The sequence below is a fragment of the Xenopus laevis genome, chromosome 5L, assembly GCF_017654675.1.
Source record: "Xenopus laevis strain J_2021 chromosome 5L, Xenopus_laevis_v10.1, whole genome shotgun sequence".
In the NCBI taxonomy this organism is placed as follows: Eukaryota; Metazoa; Chordata; class Amphibia; order Anura; family Pipidae; genus Xenopus; species Xenopus laevis.
Window position 1 is genome coordinate 18,624,444 of NC_054379.1, and position 21,686 is coordinate 18,646,129.

At 40.3% G+C, this 21,686-nt stretch overlaps 1 protein-coding gene across 2 annotated transcripts; it reads left to right on the plus strand.

Annotated features, from left to right (window-relative positions):
* The first annotated feature begins 1,593 nt into the window (after positions 1-1,593).
* Positions 1,594-21,438, plus strand: LOC108716494. 2 transcript variants are annotated; one of them, XM_018262673.2, is made up of 9 exons: positions 1,603-2,237; positions 8,543-8,803; positions 10,363-10,530; positions 12,264-12,583; positions 13,410-13,466; positions 13,933-14,205; positions 16,020-16,209; positions 16,289-16,318; positions 18,518-21,438. In XM_018262673.2, the coding sequence occupies exons 1-9, from the start codon at positions 2,230-2,232 to the stop codon at positions 18,783-18,785; spliced, it is 1,575 nt and encodes a 524-aa protein (XP_018118162.1). In that variant the 5' UTR covers positions 1,603-2,229; the 3' UTR covers positions 18,786-21,438. The 2 variants fall into 2 exon arrangements, with proteins under 2 accessions (XP_018118163.1, XP_018118162.1); XM_018262674.2 differs by lacking the exon at positions 10,363-10,530 and having other exon boundaries at positions 1,594-2,237.
* The last annotated feature ends 248 nt before the right edge of the window (positions 21,439-21,686 follow it).

The following is a 21,686-nucleotide window of genomic DNA, read 5'->3' on the forward strand; positions in this document are numbered from 1 at the left end:
GTCCTGCCAGTAGAATCCCTCAAACATATACTTGCCACTCACTGTTATTGCCTGTGCTTATAAATTATTCTCTGTACCCATGCAGAATGCAATTATAACAAAAATCGGGAATGTATGTCAATTAGTCTTCAGGTTGTTTAATCCAAGGATGGAGGTGATTTCCTCTAGATTTCACTGAAGATTTATGACAAATCAAAACTGTTTGATCCAATAATATTTAATTTCATTAAAAAAAAAAACATACCAAAGGGTTTTGCTGGAATAGAATGGTAAAATGAACAAAAACTTCTTGTTGTAAAGTGTCATTCTTAAAGGAGAAGTAGATCCTAAAATGGAATATGGCTATATACTCAACTTATTGCACCAGCCTAGTTTCAGCTTGTCAATAGCAGCAATGATCCAGGACTTCAAACTTGTCACAGGGGGTCACCATCTTGGAAAGTGTCTGTGACACTCACATGCTCAGTGGGCTCTGAGCAGCCGTTGAAAAGCTAAGCTTAGGGGTTGTCGCAAATTACCAAGCAGAAAATGATGTTGGCCTGTAATGTAAACTGATGCTACAGGGCTGATTATTAAATTCTGATGCTTGTTGTACTGGTTTCTGTGCTGCCATGTCGTAATTATCTGTAGTAATTACGAATCGTCCTTATATTGTGATATTTATATTTTGTATGTTCAGTATATTGTGAGTGGGTCCCTAAGCTCAGTAAGTGACAGCAGCACAGAACATGAAGATGGGGAGCTACTGGGGCATCTTTGGAGACACAGAACTTTACTGCTCCAGACATGAACCTGTCCGATCGCCATAGCATGAAAAATGTTGGGACACTCCACACATGAAACCAAGATTCATACGATCAAATCGTCTATGGCTTAAGCTGGCCATAGACACAAAGATCTCATCGTACGAATCGAGGATTCGTACGATTTTCGGAACGTGTGTAGAGAGTCCCGACATTTTTCGACTGGCGGAGATCAGTCGTTTGGTCGATCGGACAGGTTAGAACATTTCTGTCGGCTGCCGATAATATCTCTGCATGTATTGCCGATTGTCCGATTTTCAGTGGGAGACTGTCACCAGCTTTGTCTATCGTACAATTACTGTCGGGGGCAGAACATCGGCTGATCTGTTCTTTTCTACTTTATTTGGTCAGAATGGTAAGACTTTGATCTGAATGGTTAGTGGCAGGTCGGGAGATGGGAAAGTCCGATCGTACATTGATTTGTACGATCGGATCTTTGCGTCTGTGGCCAGCTTTAGTCGGGAGGAAAGGCGCCAACCGTAATGCCCCACTTACCTTTCCTGCGCTGGAGGCAGGGGCGATCCGCCAATGAGGCGAGCTGAGGCGCTCGCCTCAGGCGGCATCGCCAGCTAGGTTTCCAGGGGCGGCAAAAAGCCGCTCCTGGTGCCTTTAAGAGCCGAATTTCCGGTTTTTGAACCGGAAATTCGGCTTTACTAGGGCGAGAGAGCGCAATTGCGCTCTCCGCACTAGCGTGAATCGGGCTGGGGGGGCGGCATTACTGGAGCCGCCTCAGGCGGCAATGGATACAGAAACGGCGCTGGCTGGAGGGGGGCTGCACCTCATGCACAGAGCGAGATGGCAAAAGTGCCGGAAATTCGTCTCTTAAAGGTACCAGGAGAGGCTTTTTGCCACCACCTTGTAACTTGAGGGGCGCTGCTGCCTGAGGCAAATTTTTTATTTCACCTCATTGGCGCTGCGCTCATTTGTACCTTTTTTTCCATAATGAGTGTCACAGCTGAGAGTTGTTGTGGCCACTGTGGTTAGCAAAGTTTCATTCCACAAGTGAGTAAACTGTAATTCTATCACTGTGAGGTGATTTTTTCAAGGAACAAGAATTATTGTTTATTTTATCCAGAACAGCAATTGAATGTCTCCTGTGGCCGCCATGGACTGGTTCTAAGTTGTGGCGATTGAAACAATAAATAAAATCATTCACAAAAAGATATTAGAAAAATCACGGGCAAGCAGACGCTTGAATAGAGCTTTACTGAACAGTCAATAAAAGCTGTCCCTTTAAATAAAAAATAATATTTACAAGATACAAAGTGAAACCACCTGCCACACTACAGCCATTTTAAGCAAAGCCGCCTCACTCCATAGCGCGCGCCTCGCTGATTTCACAGAGGGAGACGCTGAATCTTTGAGGCGATATTTCGGCCACAGCGACCCTTAATTAATTGCTGACTGTTCAGGACGCGGTTCCGACATGGCAAAGTAAGCGCCTTTTTCTTGTCACATTTACTTTTAGGGCGTCACGGGCCGAGACCCTAGTGCAACATGGGGCAATTGTTCTACATTAATATACAGGCAGAATAGAAGTGAGGGTCCGGCATGTGCAATATGCTCCATTTCACAGCTTGTTTATTCTCCGTTTCCTCACAAACAATAACTCACAGGTTGTTTGCGCTAGAGAAAGGGCTCCCTTACCAAAAACGACACATAGTGAAAGAAAAATGACTCATAAAACCACCAAAAACGTGTAATGTATATTGATTTATTCTTGCTTTTGTTATAGTCATTAAAGGGGAGATTTACCTACTTTCTAACATGAACTCCCACATATAAATATAAAGGTATTTAAAGTTTTACACAGACATACTTGATTCCACAGACTGAAGGCAAACATGATACTCATAGGAACCATTTTCCATCCCTTACTGTGACCATACACAGGAAGATTTAAGCAGGATCCGACTGGGGGTCCAGTGGCCACCAGGGCTGGTATCTCAGGGCCCCCGAGCCCTGGTCACAACCACCTTCGGCATGCCCGCCCAGGTCCGGACTGAGAGCTAAAATAGGCCCTGGCATTTCAGGTACACAGAAGCCCAAACAGCCCCCACCAGCTCACTAAATAGTCACTTTCTATAATGACACCTTATAGCAGCCCCTCTGGCATTTGCCAGAACCCACAGATTGCCAGTCCAGGCCTGGTCCCGCCCCCATCCGCACATGCGTGTACCCGGTTAGGACGCAATCGGGCTGGAGAGAGAGATCGTGGCCCACTGCCGTTTGTCGCCCTTGTCCCCTCCCCTTTATTCATGCAAATTTTCATCATCAATGGGGAAATTTAAAAAATGATTGTATCTCCAGCGCATCCCCAGTGTTTTTGAACCAATACAGGTGTGGTTGGGCAGCATGCCGCCCCCCTAAAATCCTGCCTCCCTAGGCCCAGGCCGAGGTGGCCTTTCCACAAATCTGAGCCTGATCGCGGCAGCAAGAACAGGGAGCAGGTCTGGCAGCTTATCTGCCCATTAGGGTTGCCACCTTTTCCGGAAAAAAATACTGGCCTTCCTATATAATTATAATTTTTCCCTATTAATAACATTGGGATCGACCATCATTTTTACTGAACAGGCCAGTAAAATACGGGCCAGCCCAGGTGACAATCCTACTGCCCGTGTATAGGGCCCCTGATATTGCCCACTTTCCGGGGAAAGATACGCTCCTTTGGCAACCTTGCCACACATACGGATCTTGAATGTATCGCCACCTTTAGGCTCACAGTGTCATGCAAACTCTCCCTCACTCGTGAAGAGATGGATTTTGGGACTTAATGTCCCTCTGCTTTTCTAGAGAATCTGTGCACAGCTCACAATTGAAAGCAGAGGGACTTCAAATCCCAGAATCCGTCCCTTTGCAAAGGAACATTGGGGAGGGAGTGTTGGATCACTCTACTATGAGTCTAAGGGTAAGGCGACCAATCTCCCTGAATGCCTTACCTCTGTCTTGCACCAGCTAAAATGAAAAGTCGCCTGCGGCATGGCACACACGTCGTTTGGTATTCCAGAGTCGCCTGAAGTTTCCTCGTAAGGCAACTTGGGGCGACTTTGAAATACGAAGCGACGCGTGTGCCATGCTTCAGGCAACTTTTTATTTTAGCCGGCACAAGACAGAGGTAAGGCATTCGGGGAGATTGGTTGCCACAAAGACAAGGTGATTAGTCGCCAGGCGAGTAAATCTCCCCGAATCGCCCAGTGTGACCTTACCCTAAAGGGTGGGGGAATAGCAGGGTTTCAGCCTGTCAGCATGCACATGGGGTACACCTGCCTGTCAGTGTGAACACAAGGCTGTTCGGATGAGAGAAGATTCTTTTCTCCACTTTGTTGGTTCTGGTGCCTGATACAAACTATATAATATACTAACTAATATAAATTAAGCGATTCTGACAGAATTTCTTAAAAAGATTCAGCTTTGCTATAGGCATACCTCCCAACTGTCACGTTTTTCAGAAGGACAGTCCCTCTTTTGACAGCTCAACCCGCAGTCCCTCCTTTGTACTTGAAAGTCCCGATTTTCTCTGCACTGAACAGCCAGAAAAAGAAAAACTTTAACTTAATGGCTTTTGACAGAGAGCCCAGAACAGTCATAGCTGCAGATAAGATACTTTTGTAACAATTTTGGAAATAAGGAAAAAAGTAATTGTATCAATGTAACATAACAGGTCCCTTGGGAGAAGTTAGACTCACAGCTTAAAGGGCAACTCACTTTCATTAGCAAAACTGTAATAACTGAAAAAAACCACAGAAATATGTTCAAACGTTCATAACCTGCCAAATTTTGTAAAATTAACATAGTAATTAAAAATGGGCATGGTCAAAAAAAAAATTGCCGCTAAGGCAGCCCCAAACTCCAGAAATAAGAGCAGGGGCCCAGGGGCAGATTCGGGGAGATTTAGTCGCCTGGCGACTAATCGCTTCTTCTTCGGGGTGACAAGCTCCCCGAACTGCCTTCCGCCTGCTATAATGAGAAAACGCCAGCGCTATGGCATTTGTGGCGTTTCGATTTCCGAGGAAACTATGGGCGACTACGGAAATTGAAGTGCTGCGAGTGCATTGCCGCAGGCGATTTTTCGTTTTAGCAGGGGGGAGGGAGTTCTGGGAGATTGTCGGCCCAAGAAGAGACAATTAGTCACCAGGCGACTAAATCTCCCCGAATCTGCCCCTGTGCCCCTGCCCTAAATGTGGTTGGCTGCTCTGCAGTGGGAAGGGGTAGATTAATGAATAGGCTACATAAGGCTATAGCCTAGGGGCCCAGAGTGATTAGGGGCCCATCTAGTGTTTTCAATTATTATTTAATTTTCTTTAAAGGAGACATATGTAAAAAACAAGAATGTACCAGTGCATTAAACTCTTTTAAATATAGAAGAAATGTGCTTGAAAAAGTTGTGTGTTCTGGCAGGAACCGTTAGGACATGCCCACCGTTCTATATTATATATATTAATTTACAGCAAAAAAGTAAAACCAGCACCATATGGTATACTTAATAGCTTACAAAATTTTTTTTTTCATTTATCCTGTATGTCTCCTTTAAAAAAATATTTTTATCTGCAATTCTGGGCCTGGGTCCAGTCTGGCTGTCTAATCTTCTCCCAGCAGGTACCGACCGTTCACCTGTTTCGTCTGGACACAGGCCCAGCAGCGCAGATAAAAATAAATATAAAATAAAATACAAATAATAATTTAAAATGACTATTTGTATTTTAACCTTCAGCCAACAGATAATGTTATAGTAAGTGCCTATTACAGGTCCTTACCAAATTGGCATATACATATCAGTACATACGTATATTGAGCTGCCGTTCTGAGTTACTCACTGATCATCTAGCAGGAAATACTGGAAGTGGCTAAACAGGAAGTAGAGTGTGAGTAATAGATACAGGCTGATGTAACCTAGCATGATGGACGTCTGAAGAAAATTTTCCTGGAGAGCCAAAGTGATAAACCAAAAAAAGTCTATATACAGATGCTAAAGTAGTGCCAGGCTCAAAGGAATTACATTTATTGGCAAAGTCCAAAAAGTCGATCACAACTTTATAAGTAAAGTATAAATCATTCATGAGAATGTGCTGCACTTTGCATAACCCAATAATCGGGAAAATGTATTAGAAAAATGGTTGACCAGAAGCAGTCTAGGTCAGCTAGGTAAGCTTGGACTTATAAAGGCTGAAAAGCCTTTGGGTTACAGTATATCAGAGAGTTTACAAAGAAGGCTGACCAGCCACAATTTTATATTACATATATAAAAACAATAACATATTGTACCATAGTAAATTAGGTTCAAACTTGCTATGTTACATATATCGTTATATATAACATATATATATATATATATATATATATATATATATATAAAAAATAAATAAATATATATATACACAAAAGCCATGAATTTCCTGTAAATTATATCCTTATAAATGGTGAGTTCTGATGTCATCAGTTATAAACGGTGAGTTATGATGTCATTTCTGTCACATGACTCACTGAAACTTGTGTATTATAATAAATAAAGTACCCCCAGTTGCAAAATATAAGGATATTAGAAGTTACCTCGGAATTCCATGACCTGTATAAAAACACTCGGCCTTCGGCCTCGAGTTTTTATATGGTCATGAAACTCCTCGGTAACTTATAATATCCTTATATTTTACAAGAGGGGGTACTTTATTCACTATATATATATTCAGTGAAAAAAGACCGCACTCACAGGGCTTGTATGAAAAAAAGCCACAAGGGCTGTGATTTTATTCCTCAACGTTTCGGCTATCAAACTCTAGCCGTCCTCAGAAGGTTGTATTGAGGAATAAAAAACGTTGAGGAATAAAATCACAGCCCTTGTGGCTTTTTTTCATACAGGCCCTGTGAGTGCGGTCTTTTTTCACTGAATATATGTAAGTTTTACCAGCACGAAGGCATTTCACCAATTTATTGTGGAGTGCACCAGTTTGGATTCTTTATATATATATAGATATATTAATTACATGACTCACACTTTAACCCCTGAAGGTGGACTGGGGGACTCCATATGTACACATGAACCTTTAAGTATTTACCATCTGATATGTGTACTGATAGCAGACAATAGTGTATCAATTATTTGATAACTTAATAATTGCTTCATACACCCACAAAAGGGGTTATATTGATTTTTTCATTTTTTATGTATTTATTTTCTATTCTTGATTTTTAATCTCTACACTATAATTGTTATTATATGTGGTATAGGTGACTTATAGGGTGGTATCAGATTAACTAAAATTATGGGGTGATCACGGAGTTAATATTTGTAGCTGCATAGGGTGATATATTAATTTATACTGAGTTTGTATAAATATAATTTTTTAGCACCTATTTGATGTATTCACAGTGGGTAGAAGACACTTTTGGGATATAGTTTTAGATAAAATAGAGTAAAGGACTCAACACACATGGGTTAATTAAGGAACACGTATATTGGTTGGTTATCTATTAGTACACGAGGGAGATGAGTGATAACAACATGTGAGCGACCTTTATATGCAGGCCCCTAGTGGAATAACATTGTAATTACATTATATAAAAAATCATTCACAATACTACAGCGGACCTCCCTAGAATTAGGAAAAGGGCATAAAAGAAAATAAAGTTTGGCAGTATTAATATGTATAGTGAATATATTTATAAGAGAAGTTTAGTTGGGCAATAAAGATTTTTTTAGTGAGCAGAGAAATCGAGGATCAGGAGATGAATACCCATGGGCCATTTATTAGACATTTTTTCTCATTTTTTAACTTGTTGTAACACAGGTCACAAAGTTTATCAGCAATGTGTGATCTTTTACGAAAAGGATACAAAGTTACCAATGATTAGTGATAATAATGTTACATATTGTTCTTGTTTTTATTCGTAATCGCTCTTACCTGCAACTTGGATACATATAGTAGTTTATTGCTTAGGGTTGACATGGGTAAATTTTACATTTTAACTCTTTAAGTATTATAGACTGCAACATCAGTGTGTTGATTTAATGAGTCGTTTAATATATGATGATGCACACATGTGATCATTGCTGTGTTCTTCCCGCCAGTAAGTGTATTTAAACAACTTTCACTGTTTGTTATACTACTTTGAGAAAGGCTCTGGTGGAGCCAAAACGTCAGTCCATAGCTCTTCAATAAATCATTTTTTATTTTTCTAAGACCTGCGAGTGCTGATCTCTCTTTTTTGTTTATATATATATATATATATATATATATATATATATATATATATATATATATATATATATATATATATATATATATATATATATATATATAGTCGTGTTCCAAGGAATGCCGCACTCCAGGACTTCATAATGAGATCAAGCAAAGTGAAGTTTATTTGTCAACGTTTCGGTCCAGTCTGGACCTTTCTCAATTCTTGAGAAACACATCACTATTCCCTTGGTTTGTTTGTGTGCACTGTGAATCGTATGATCCTAGTGGTCCAGACCAAAGCATTTAAAACAGCAAATCACTCATGCTACAAAAAAAGTATATTTTTATGAAAATGGTTTATTTACATGAAACAGGGTTGCATAAAACATATGAGCTGCTTTATGCAATATATTTTTTATATAAACCCATATTTTCCTTTAACACCAGACATGCCAGCAGAAAATGGATAACAAACATATTAACCACACACATACCAGTAAGATGACTGCAAAAATTGGACTGTGTTTACTCTGTTCTTAAATTAATCCATTTATTTTTTTACAGACAGTGCATCAATTCAAAAGATGATGTCAGTGAGAAGAAACATGATTTAAAGGAGAAGATAGGTGAGCTCAAGCAGAAGAAAGATAAACTCAAGGAGGAGGAAGATGAACTTAAGGAGAAGGAAGATGAACTAAATGGGGTGATAAATGACATCAATAAAAACATAGGTGACATCAAAAACAACACAAGTAACACCGAGGAGCAGACGGGTGACATCAATGGGAATAAAGATGATGTCAAGATGCCAGTGCAAGAGACAGGGTAATTATGTTTGGTTTGTGAATGCACACCAAAGATACATGATTTTGAGTCAGAGAGTGGGTTTAGTAACTGTCACTGCTTTAATTGTTTTCTGGGAGTATATAGCAATGAAACACTTTCTAGCCAGCTACAGGTAACAGCCACTAGCCAGCCTGAGTGATATAATCTGACATATGTCTGATCTGTCCTAGAGCAGGTAAGGATAAGGCATCAAGTCATGAATGTAAAATTTGGGGGGGGCAAGTTATACCCGACTAGTGCAGGTGTTGCCACATAATCCATTGGGAATTTTGGAGTGGCAGGTAGGAATTATAAAGAAGAGAATGGCATAGAGTTTAAAGAGCCAGATGGGCATTAGAGAAATGGCAAAGATGCATAAGGATGAGAATGATGGGGAGAATGTATAGTAATTAGAAGGGGGTATATGTTGAGAATGAAGTGGAAAAGGAGGGGTTGTCAGGGATTTTTGAATGGTATCAGAATGAAGACAAATATAAATCTGGCAATGGCAAGGAGGCAACTACAAGTGGAAATTGAGTAATTGAGAGATGTGATCTAGGAAAATGAAGAGAAGAGAGATTTGAAATATGAAAAGAGCTGGAAGGGATAAATTGGTGTACAGGTAAAATAAATAAGGGAATAGAGGCACAGGAAGGACTGTGGGCGGGAGTATTGGGAATTAGGGGAATCTGCCATGTATACACTCACCCCATGTTTGTAATCCCAATGCTATTGTTGACTAGACCTGTAGCAAACTTTCTACTTTTTATTAATTTATACCCCTTCCAGAGTGACTGCAATATCATGGGATGTGATGGTGGCCTTTGGCCAAATTGCCGCCGCAATATATGCATATATGGCTTCCTTAAATGTTTGGCATGAGATATGAAAGAACAAAAAACATACATTTGGAAAATATTTTAAGAGATGTGAGTTAAAACAAACATCTGTGACAAACACATAGGAAATAGAGATTTTGGGAGCATGGATGGGGTAGGAAGGGAGGGAAGATGCAGAAAAAGAGTATTTTGGAGTCTTTGTCAAAAATATTCAGCTGAGCTTTATCCCTGTGTCTGCTATTTAAGATAAATGAGATGAGGCACTGTAAACACAGTTCAATATGTTCATGCTGCCCAGAGAAGTTGACTCTTAACTACAGAACACATGGAAGGAACACAAAATTTCAAGGAGGAATTATTGTCTGGATTATTGGAGAAAAATCCCAGTACCCAGGACAGTGGAGAGGATTTGTACACAGGATTATTAGGGAACAGAAGGGAGGACAGATTCAGTATGAGAGTAAATATAAATATATTTACATGAAATAAATCTGCCAGTACAGAATTCTGGAATTTTTCTGAAATTGTCTTTAACTGAACTTTAAACTGAACTTTTTCTGAAAATGAGCTTTATTCCTGTATAAGCACTATGAGATAAATAAGAGGAGGTGCTGTAAGGACAGATCTGTACGGTCAGATATAGTATCCCGTGTCTATGATAATACGTAATGTCTATGGACCTTTTTCATATTTCTGACATTTATTTTTGTTTTTATGTAGCGATTGTATCCATGACCCTGGCATGGAAGGCTTTGGAGAGAGCATTCCTGGCACCCAGACGTTCTTGTCTGGGTTTTTGGAGAAAAATCCTAGTGCCCAGGACAATGGAGAAGACTTGTACACAGACACAGGAACAGCTGAGACAGATGAGAAAGTGGGGCAGGGAAGGTAGGAATTAAAGCGCTGGGAAGGGAACCTGGGGATTTGGGTTGGAGGAACACATGAGGAATAGATATAGGTATGGCAGTGGGTAATTGGTAGCATGGAAGGACACATGGAGAGCAGGTAGCCAGGAGGGATGGCATAGGGATTAGGGAGCCAGAAGGGTGCATATGTGGATTAGGAAATCAGAATGGCTCACATGGGGATTTGGGTGCTCTCAAAAACACTAAAGGGGCATATAGAGATTAGGGAGCTGGAATGGAGATTAGGGAGCTACTAAAGACTCATTAACATAGGTAGTCAGAATAAAGATTAGGGAACTAAAAATGGTTCATTGAGATTGAGGAGTTGAGATGGAGATTAAGGAGTCAAGAAGGGCACATGTTTATTAGGGAGTAGGGATAAAGAAATGGATATTTGGGGTGGATGAGGAAGATATGTAAGGGAGAACAGATTGAGTATGAAAGTAAATTCTGCATATAGTAGCCCCCTGTCTATGATATTACTTGACTTCAAGGACAACTCATACTTGTCTTTTGAGAAAAATCCCAATGCCCAGGACACTGGAGAAGACTTGTACACAGGCACAGGAAAAACTAATAGAGATGGTTAAAGGAGAAGTAAACCCTAAAAATGAATATGGCTAAAAATGCCATATTTTATATACTGCACCAGCCTAAAGTTTCAGCTTGTCAATAGCAGCAATGATCCAGGACTTCAAACTTGTCACAGGGGGTCACCATCTTGGAAAGTGTCTGTGACACTCACATGCTCAGTGGGCTCTGAACAGCTGTTGAGAAACTAAGCTTAGGGGTCGTCACTAATTATCCAGCAGAAAATGAGATTGGTCTGTAATATAAGATGATGCTACAGGGCTGATTATTAAATTCTGATGGTAATTGCACTTGTTTATGTGCTGCCATGTAGTAATTATCTGTATTAATTACTAATCAGCCTTATATTGTGACATTTCTATTCTATATGTACTGTATATTGTGAGTGGGTCCCTAAGATCAGTAAGTGAAAGCAGCACAGAGCATGTGCAGTGAATCAGCAGAAAAGAAGATGGGGAGCTACTGGGGCATCTTTGAAGACACAGATCTTTACTGCTAAAGGGCTGTGGTTGCCTTGGGCTGGTACATAAACCAACAACATAATGTACAACATTCTAACCTACTTCTTTAGTTAGGCTTCAGTTCTCCTTTAAAGAGGTGGAAGGGCGCATAGGGATTTGAATGCTAGGAGATGTACATGAGGTGGGCCGCATAGATGGGAATTATGAGCCTGAAGGGATTTATGAGCTCAAAATGAAACACTTGGAGAGAAAAGTGCCACAAAGGGGATTTGTGAAGTTCTGGGAATTGGAATGGGTCACATTGGAGATCATGTAGCCGGAAAAACACTTGAATATTAGGGAGTCCGGATGAAAATTAAGGAGCTAAGGTGTATATTAATGACCTGGGAAGGCCACTTCGAAATTAGGGAGCCGTGATAAAGATGTGAGCCAGGAAGGGTGCTTGGAGTTTAGGGAGTTAGAAGGGGCACGAGGAGATCAGGGTGCTGGGAAAGACAGAGAGAGATTAGTGAATCAATGTGTAGAGCCCTTGCCTGTGGAAAGGAGTACATTATTAGTGGAAGATGTATAAAGAGAAATGGAGAGTTGGGGTACCACAATTCTTGTTTTCAGTAGCCTGGATTTTACTTTTTTTATTTTCCTACTTTTAATTTTATTTCTATAGGGACTATGCTGACCATAGTGCCACATATGGGATATTACACACAAAAAGACCAAAGTCCCTGGAAGTGTGCCCTGGAGCCGAAGAGAAAAGAGAGCTCATATGTCCAGACTCGTCCGCTAAGAAGTCAAACATTCAGCCAGCAGCAGGGAATGGAAGCGTTGTGGCTCAAGTCCTGGTTAAAAGGACAGGAAAACACAAACATTGTAGAAAGAAGAAGGAGAAAACTAAGGAAACCAAAGCTTTGGGAGATCTGAAGCTTCCTTCTCTACCTGAGATTATGGTCGTTTTGATGAAACACACATTTTCAGCCCTAATATCAGGTGGGTCACTTTTCGAGTCCAATTACAGAATTAGCCCCTATTTCACGGTGTGCAGCCATAGGCAAGGTGTTAATTTGCCATATAAGAGCCACATGTACCACCATTTTGTGGCATTTAACTTCAGTATCAAGTGTGCTTTTGCATTTATCTATGTATTAATTGTTTGAATTAATACTTGCATTTCTTTTTGCCGCAACTGAAACCTGCAAATGGAGAGTAGGGAAGAGAATGCCTGTGTGAGCCCTTCAGTACTAGGTAGATACCACACTAAGGGCCAAATTCATTTCAAATTCTAGATTTTCCCATAGACTTCAATGGAGTTTTCCTAGTGGGCAAGATGTAGAGAGAGCGGTGTATATAAATGGCACAGAAAAAGAAAGGCAGGGGAACTACAGTTGAAAATTAGAACAGAGGAGGGTGCCTGGAAAGAGGCTGTGATTCAGAAAACTGGGTCAGAATCTGCCATAACTAGGTAGAAGCAATAAAGGAGAAAGAAAAGAGAACTAGATATTCCACCTTCAAGTTATTTGGGTAATTGTAAGATTTGGGTGCACACAAAGGTAGCCAAATTGTACAGAATATAAAGTGAGCTGGAAGATGGTGGGATTTGTAGTTCAGTAACATCACTTATCCTAGCCCTTTGCTTGTAACTGCTCAGAGAGAACCACAAGATAGTCATAGTGTTACTTTACATCTGAGCTGTCATAATTCCCTGACCTTGGCTACTCACCCAAGGGAAATACAGGGGTGCACAACCATACAGTACCGAATGGTGATGTAAAATGTTAGTCTCTTCATTCTAACTGTTTCTCTCTCTCTCATCTAGTGCGCTGGAGCTGCTGGCTTAGATTTATAGTTATCCTACTGAGCATCTCTGCTACATGTAAGTGCAATCTTTCATGAAGGATTCCTGAACTGAATCCAAAAAGTGTAAGGAAGCGTTAAAAAGGGTTAAAAAAACGCAATATTCTTGTTCATGTGAAGAAAAGTCATGTGATTATATGGGTTCAGTTCAGCCAGGCACAAGATTCAGCTGCATCCTGCTAAAAAGGCTGAATCCCAAACCAAATCCTGTATTCATGCATGTCTAATATATATTTATTTATATGTTCAGTAATGTGCATTGCATTCGTGGGGTATTTCTACTTATAATTGATTAGCAATGAAGTTAAACTATACAGTATAAGGCTGCTTTTTGAACATAAGTGCAAAGTGTCTGAAATAGAACTTTGAGCTTAGAGTTGTGCATCAGTGAGAGGAAGTGATGCCATTATCCTTTATCCTTATATTATCCTTGTTAATTTTTCCCTAAATTATTTGTAAAATGCCTTTGTTTTTGTCTTACACAGCCTCTTCTTCTTGTTCGTCCTGCCAAATCTTTGAATTTTGCACTGAGGAAAAGCTGCTGGACCAACCCCTGACAATCAGTATAGAAGGCAAAGAGAATTACTGCAGTTTCCAGTTTACTGCCCATTCTGCTACAGAAAAATGTAACAAATCAGAGGTGAAACTGAATAAGAGACAGATGTGCGTGCTGTTGTCTATGACAGGTCTGATCCATGACAATCTGTATTTGGAATATGGCACTGGCCGTACAACTCCCATTCTAGCTGTACCTGCAGGTAATCTGATTCTCCAAAACATACTGAAGTAGCCCAGTGCAAACTATCCTGTGTGGGACCTCATTATAAACTTCTTGTAGTATTCAAGCTGTTGTTGCACTAGAGCTCTCACTAACCTATGGGAAAGTATATGGGTAAATCTAAACTGTGTAGCAACCTTTCCTTCTGTCTGCATCCAATCACAGCAGTGAAAAGCTAATGACATAGCAGCCCTACTTTATTATGTGTGGGCACTGAGGACTCATGCAATATTAGATAGAGTTGTGCCAGTCATGAGAATGAACATTAAAGTGACTGTTCTGCTGCATAGTCCCATTTGCTGCCATGTCTCTTCCTTTAATTTTTGCCTTGGTGTGTGCCAGGGAGGATGGGCACTATATTCTCTCATATATTTAATATGTAATCTTTGTCTTTCTTCTCAAGTCTCTATGGGCCATACTGCAGTGAATTCCAAATCCAGCCTCTTTCCCTTGGGACATTCAGACATTGACTTTTACAATGACAACTATATGAGGATTTTGTAGTCAGTATTTTCCCTCCTCACATGTCCATGCCATTCCCACTCTGCAGTATAGAGACGAGTCTAGGGTTTGATTTATAGGCACAAAAAGGGGGGAATTAGTAGCTGAATCCCAGCCGTAAAATAATTTCAAAAGTGTGGCTCACCCGGTGTGAGAAAGGACCTGGGTGTAAAGACCCCAGGTCTATTGCGTTCAGGCTCGAGCCCTACTCAACGACAGTGAATTTGAAAAGTTAAGCAGTAAATGTGCCGCACTCACCGATAGCATCCGGTGGCTCGGTGCAGCGCCCCAAACCCATAACTTTGGGAGTATTGCCAATGACAACCTGAAATGAACGCGCACTCCTGGAGCCGGCACCGCTGGCATCAGGAGTGCGTGTTAATTTCAGGTTGTAGTTTGATATATAGGGAGTGCGTGTTAATTTCAGGTTGTAGTTTGATATATAGGGTTAAGCACAGTTAATACATCCCTTCCTATTCTCCTATCCCTTTCTGGTGCCTCCTGGGTAGCCAGTTGCTGCTGCCAACCTAGGCCATGGTTTTGAAACCTTGTTACCTGCTGAATGGCAGTGTGGGTGTCAACATATTGCCAGGCTACACTGGGAAGCGGCAATTATATAGTGAATAAAGTGCCCCCTATTGTAAAATATACAGTAAGGATACTATAAGTTACTGATGAGTTCCACGACCATATAAAAACACAGGGCTGAAGGGTGAGTGTTTTTATACAGGTCATGGAACTCCAAGGTAACTTCTAATATCCTCATATTTTGAAACAATGGTACTTTATTTATTATAATACACAAGTTTCAGTGAGTCATGCAACAGAAATGACATCACTACTCACCGTTTAAAATTGATGACATCATTAGTCACTGTTTATAAGGATATAATTTACAAGATATTCATGACTTTTGTGTATTATACAGTATGCTTATAATACACAAAAGCTATGAATATCTAGTAAATGATATCCTTATAAACCGTGAGTTCTGATGTCATTTCTGTCACATGACTCCCTGAAACTTGTGTATTATAATAAATAAAGTACCCACTGTTGCAAAATATGATTATATTAGAAGTCACCTCCGATTTCCATTACTTGTATAAAAATACTCGCCCTTCAGCCTCGTGTTTTTATATGGTCATGGAACTCCTCAGTAACTTATAAAATCCTTATATTTTACAATATGGGGTACTGTATTCACTATATAATTTACAGGATATTCATGGCTCTTGTGTATTATATGTTTGTATACAATCAGAACCATTCATTTCTAACTTGTAATTACAGGATGTTGTGAAAATTCCCCAACTACAAGTGATGAAGTTGACTTTTCTATCCAGAATTCTGCACCTCTACCAACACATAACATGACTGGGGCAGCTGTGAAAGACCCTGGACAAATACATGTAGCAGCAATTATAGTACCAATTGTTGTTGGCATCGCTTTAATTGTATTTGTTGTATATAAAATTAGAAGGTAATCTTAATACTTTCCTTTGATTTGCTGGGAATTGATAAGATTTTGCTCAAATTCATGTGCATTATCTGTTTTACAGGAAAATATCTAAACAAGGCACTTTTGAGCAGTGAGTATCTGAGTATCTGGATTTTGCTGTTCAGTTTCTTGTTTCTGTTTATACTGATACCTTAGTCCCATGCTTCACAACAGTCTCGGTGCAGAACAGCAACAGATTGCATACACTGTGGTAGTGATGAAACGGGTAACATTCCACTCATTTGTTGACCTTGCCAAATCAGTGCAGCTTTACCCTTTTTGACCACAACCTCAGTGGACCGAATCAGGGCAATCCATTTGTTTAACTCGACCCAAGGATCAGATATCTATATGGGTATAGGTAGACTTTTGTAAGAATTTTTTATTGCTTTTAAACATATATACGTACCTAATATATATCAGTCTGATTTAGAGCCAGGTTGCTTAGGCAGGCCACTGGGAGGCCTTCATACACTGGTAAATTAATTCTATCCAACTTTTATCCACCTTTATAGCTCATTGGCATATATAGCCACTAATTATCCTAGTTTTGAACTTTGTCTTTACACTGGTCTGAATAGAATCAAATGTATGGGCTTTGCAATGGAATAGTTTTGAAGCAACTGATAGTAGGGAGAGATGGTGCCTATAGTAACATTGGAGATAATAGACTCTGGGAAGGGACTGTGGCTTTGGGATAGCAGGTATAGTAGGGAAAGTTGGTGCCTATAGTAACAGTGGATAATAGTCTCTGGGAAGGGAGTGTGACTGTGGGATAGCAGGTATAGTAGGGAGAGATGGTGCCTATAGTAACAGTAGGGATAATAGTCTCTGGGAAGGGAGTGTGACTGTGGGATAACAGGTATAGTAGGGAGAGATGGTGCCTATAGTAACAGTGGATAATAGTCTCTGGGAAGGGAGTGTGACTGTTGGATAGCAGGTATAGTAAGGAGAGATGGTGCCTATAGTAACAGTGGGATAATAGTCTCTGGGAAGGGAGTGTGACTGTGGGATAGCAGGTATAGTAGGGAGAGATGGTGCCTATAGTAACAGTGTATAATAGTCTCTGGGAAGGGAGTGTGACTGTGGGATAGCAGGTATAGTAGGGAGAGATGGTGCCTATAGTAACAGTGGGATAATAGTCTCTGGGAAGGGAGTGTGACTGTGGGATAGCAGGTATAGTAGGGAGAGATGGTGCCTATAGTAACAGTGTATAATAGTCTCTGGGAAGGGAGTGTGACTGTAGGATAGCAGGTATAGTAGGGAGAGATGGTGCCTATAGTAACAGTGGATAATAGTCTCTGGGAAGGGAGTGTGACTGTGGGATAGCAGGTATAGTAGGGAGAGATGGTGTCTATAGTAACAGTGGATAATAGTCTCTAGGAAGGGAGTGTGACTGTGGGATAGCAGGTATAGTAGGGAGAGATGGTGTCTATAGTAACAGTGGGATAATAGTCTCTGGGAAGGGAGTGTGACTGTGGGATAGCAGGTATAGTAGGGAGAGATGGTGTCTATAGTAACAGTGGATAATAGTCTCTAGGAAGGGAGTGTGACTGTGGGATAGCAGGTATAGTAGGGAGAGATGGTGTCTATAGTAACAGTGGATAATAGTCTCTGGGAAGGGAGTGTGACTGTGGGATAGCAGGTATAGTAGGGAGAGATGGTGCCTATAGTAACAGTGGGATAATAGTCTCTGGGAAGGGAGTGTGACTGTGGGATAGCAGGTATAGTAGGGAGAGATGGTGTCTATAGTAACAGTGGATAATAGTCTCTGGGAAGGGAGTGTGACTGTGGGATAGTAGGTATAGTAGGGAGAGATGGTACCTATAGTAACAGTGGCATAATAGTCTTTGGGAATGTGGCTGTGGGATAGCAGGTGCCTATTGATGATGATTGTGTATATTGCACCCACCAAGTCTGTCTGATGAACTGTGCCCAAGGGCCCCTATTGTTGCAGGGAAACCTTGAAGATACTGTCTCCTAGGATGTGGCGGTAATTTCAGAATTTCCACTGTGGGCTACATCAATAGGCACAGCAGATTTTTGCCTAAATAATAACACACAATTATAATTTTAATATATAATTACATTTTCATCATGGGTTCATTACATAGGGAACTGCATTCAAAATTGCACTGCGGTTGTATATGACCACTAAGATATAATATATATATATATATATATATATATATATATATATATATATATATATATATATATATATATATATATGTATTAATTTATATATGCATATATACTCTCACTTGTTTCATTTCATTTCCTTTTTTAGTCTGGAATCCCAAACTCCCCCAAATGATGTTTCAACAGACGAGGACGCAGTGTCCAAGAAGAATTGTCCAGAAGAAGACCACAGGGAAGATAAAGGAGATGCACTCTCCCCAATGGGAATCCCTTTAGAAGAGCATCCTGAAATGAATTTGGGTACAAGCTCTTCCCCACAAGATGGAGAGATTGAGCCCAGAGATGATGATGCAACTAAGTCTTTACTAATACCAAATATGGATGTTAGAAAAAGTAATGGAAACAACATTTATTAATGCGGCTAAACTGCCTAATTGTCGGTGTAATCTTCTTTCTGGTTACTTTTAAGCTTTTTATTTGTCTTTTTAGCTTATAATGGGTAGTGCTATCATTAATGTATGCATTGTATCTGTATCAGGGCATGGCTGACTTGTAGGACTGTTATGTCCATCCATCATCTCTTGTTCTTTGATCTTTTTTAAGGGAGAAAAGAGAATGTCCTCTAATGTAAAGAGTAATCATGTCCCCTTGCAAGTGTATTTTCCCCAGAGTAAACAACGCCAACCTTGAAAACCTCATAGTTCACATCTTCCATCCCTTTAACCAGTTTAGGTGCACATCTCTGCCCTCTCCCCAGCTCATTTATATCCTTCTAAATACTGCACTCTGTACTTAAGGTGAGGCCTTACTAGGGTCCTTTGAAGAGGCAAAATTATGTTATAATTCCTCATAATTTGCTTTAGTAGCCACAGGCTGACATTGCCTAGAGTTACACAGCTTGTTATCCACAAAAATCCCCAGAGACATCTAAGAAGAGGCGGTTGCCCTGCTGGAAGAGTAACTGTCACAAAAGTTCAGGGCTGGTTTATTACAGTTACATGGAGGGACAAAAACAGCCCAGCTCCATATTAATAGATACTTTATATTATTGTTTCTTATATTTTGTCCATCACCCCGTTCCTCTTATATGGAGCAAGTACATTTTGAGAACATTGTGCCTGTCTCTTTCATAGGAGAGTGGACTATTTAGGGATTATTTAGGGGCAGATTTACTAAGGTTTGAATGGTAAATTTGAATTCGAATTTTCAAGTTGGTTTTTTGATCAAAGCTCACAATTTCGAGTTTGGAAGCACCAACTTGAATTAGAATCCGAGATTTATCATCCCCCTACACTGGAAACAACTCAAATTCGATAGGTCACCACCTAAAATCTGCCGAGTTCATGTAGAAGTCAGTGGCAGAGATCCGTTGACCCATTTGAATATGTTAATAGCTTTTTTTCAGAGGAAAATACAATTCGAAGTACGTTCGAAATCGATTTGAGTTTTCGGGTCGTTAACACTGGATCGAATTTTAGACGTTCAAGTTTTTCCATAAATAAGCTCCCATTCGAGTTGTGAGTAAATTCGAGTTTATTAGAGTAAAAAAAAAAAACATAACTAAAATTCAACCTTTGATAAATAACCCCCTTTAGTGATGATCCATGTACCTATGTATATACTTGTGCTCATGATAGGCCAGGAGAAGAAGTATTTCTACTCTTAAAGCTTAGAGGGAGAACAATGGAAATTGCACAAGACTGAAGCCACGTGAGTGGCAAAGGGAGATAAATACAAATTCACCTTTTTAATATTTTAATAAGTGAAATTAATTTGTTGCTATATGAGCTTTGCTTATTTTAATAAATGTATTTCTTGATTAACTGATAACATTGCTTTTTAATTAATCTGGGATAATTTTAGTAGTGTGTGCAATGAGCTACAGGCCTCACACATTTACCCATCAGTCTGTGCCCCATTATACGATAAATATATGCCAGTGAGGACTAGGCCAGGCATACAGTGCTATACAGAACTTGGGCGCCAATTAGTGATGTGCAGGCCGACCCGGGACCCGTGAGTTTACCCACAGGGCGGGCGGGTTCAGGCCGACCTATCACACTTCTTCGTGGGAGGGTGCTGTTTTAGCTCTTCTCCTTCTCTCCCCGCCCGCCACCGTCAAATGCCAACTTCCGGTTTCATCTTTTATAGGCGATGCGGCTGCTCATCCCGCCCCTTTTGTGATGTCATGGGCGGGTCTTTAAAAGCAACCCGGAAGTGCGGATGCCGACCCGCACATCACTAGCGCCAATATCAACAGCTTCAGTCTGGGTGTGGCCGAGACCCCTCCCCTTTAGCTGCAGTGATCGTATTGATACTCCTCAAAGAATTATACACCGTATCTAAGCGGTAAATCAGGGAGCTGTGCTGTAACCTGACAATGGCATCAAATTCAAACAGCTGTGCAGTTCCCTTATTGGGCAGTTTGTGACCTTACCTCTGTTAGGTGTGGCTGGCATATCTGTAAGGTGTTTATTTTATAAATAGTCAGGTAAGGGACAATAAGAGAGAAATGCAACGGTTTATTAATTTAAATCAATATTATTACCAAAGGCATGTGCCTAGGGCAGCAGGTTTATTAAAGGGGGCCTTGTGGGATGCGGTAATCCACTCCTACCTGATTGGCACACACAATGATGAAGGATTGGAAACAAAATGGGATGTACCAAATCCAGGGTATGATTCGGGATTCAGCCAAATGCGTCAGGAATCAGATTTATCCAAATTCAAGTGTCTAAATGAACCCAAAGAAAATGGGAAAATTTGTTGCACAAATAATATTGTAATTTTTGCCACATGGAACACATGCACTTTTTTTTTTACCCTAATGCTAATTTGCATAAATTTAAATAAGGGTTCAGATTAAGTTTGGGATTCAGTGCATCCCTGGAAACAACCCTCTGTTAGAAGCTGATAACAAGGAATACTCTCTTCCAAGTCTAAAGTACGCATCATGCTTCCTTCACAGCTTATAGGGCAATTCAATTTCATTAGCAGAACTATAATAACTGGAAAAAAACCTCACAGAAATGTGTTCAAACTTTCATAACCTGCGAAATTTCGTAAGATGAACATGGTAATTAGGTGGTGTGCCATAAAAATGGGAGTGGTCAAAATTTGTTGCCGCGCACCAACTCTTTTTGTCCCTCTTTTTTTCAAAATGTTGGGAGGTGTGCAATATATCATGGGAGAGCAGTTTGCAGCATTTGAACAGGAAAATAAGATTTATTCCCTGGCCGACCAGCAGATGTCAGCAAATTACAGAATAGTAGGGATGCACCAAATCCAGGATTCGGTTGGGATTCAGCCTTTTTCAG

Coding starts and splice junctions, on each gene's coding strand:
- LOC108716494 (XM_018262673.2), top strand. Junction 10,531..12,263: donor GAGAAAGTGGGGCAGGGAAG/GTAGGAATTAAA, acceptor TTATTTCTATAG/GGACTATGCTGACCATAGTG. Junction 14,206..16,019: donor CATTCTAGCTGTACCTGCAG/GTAATCTGATTC, acceptor TTGTAATTACAG/GATGTTGTGAAAATTCCCCA.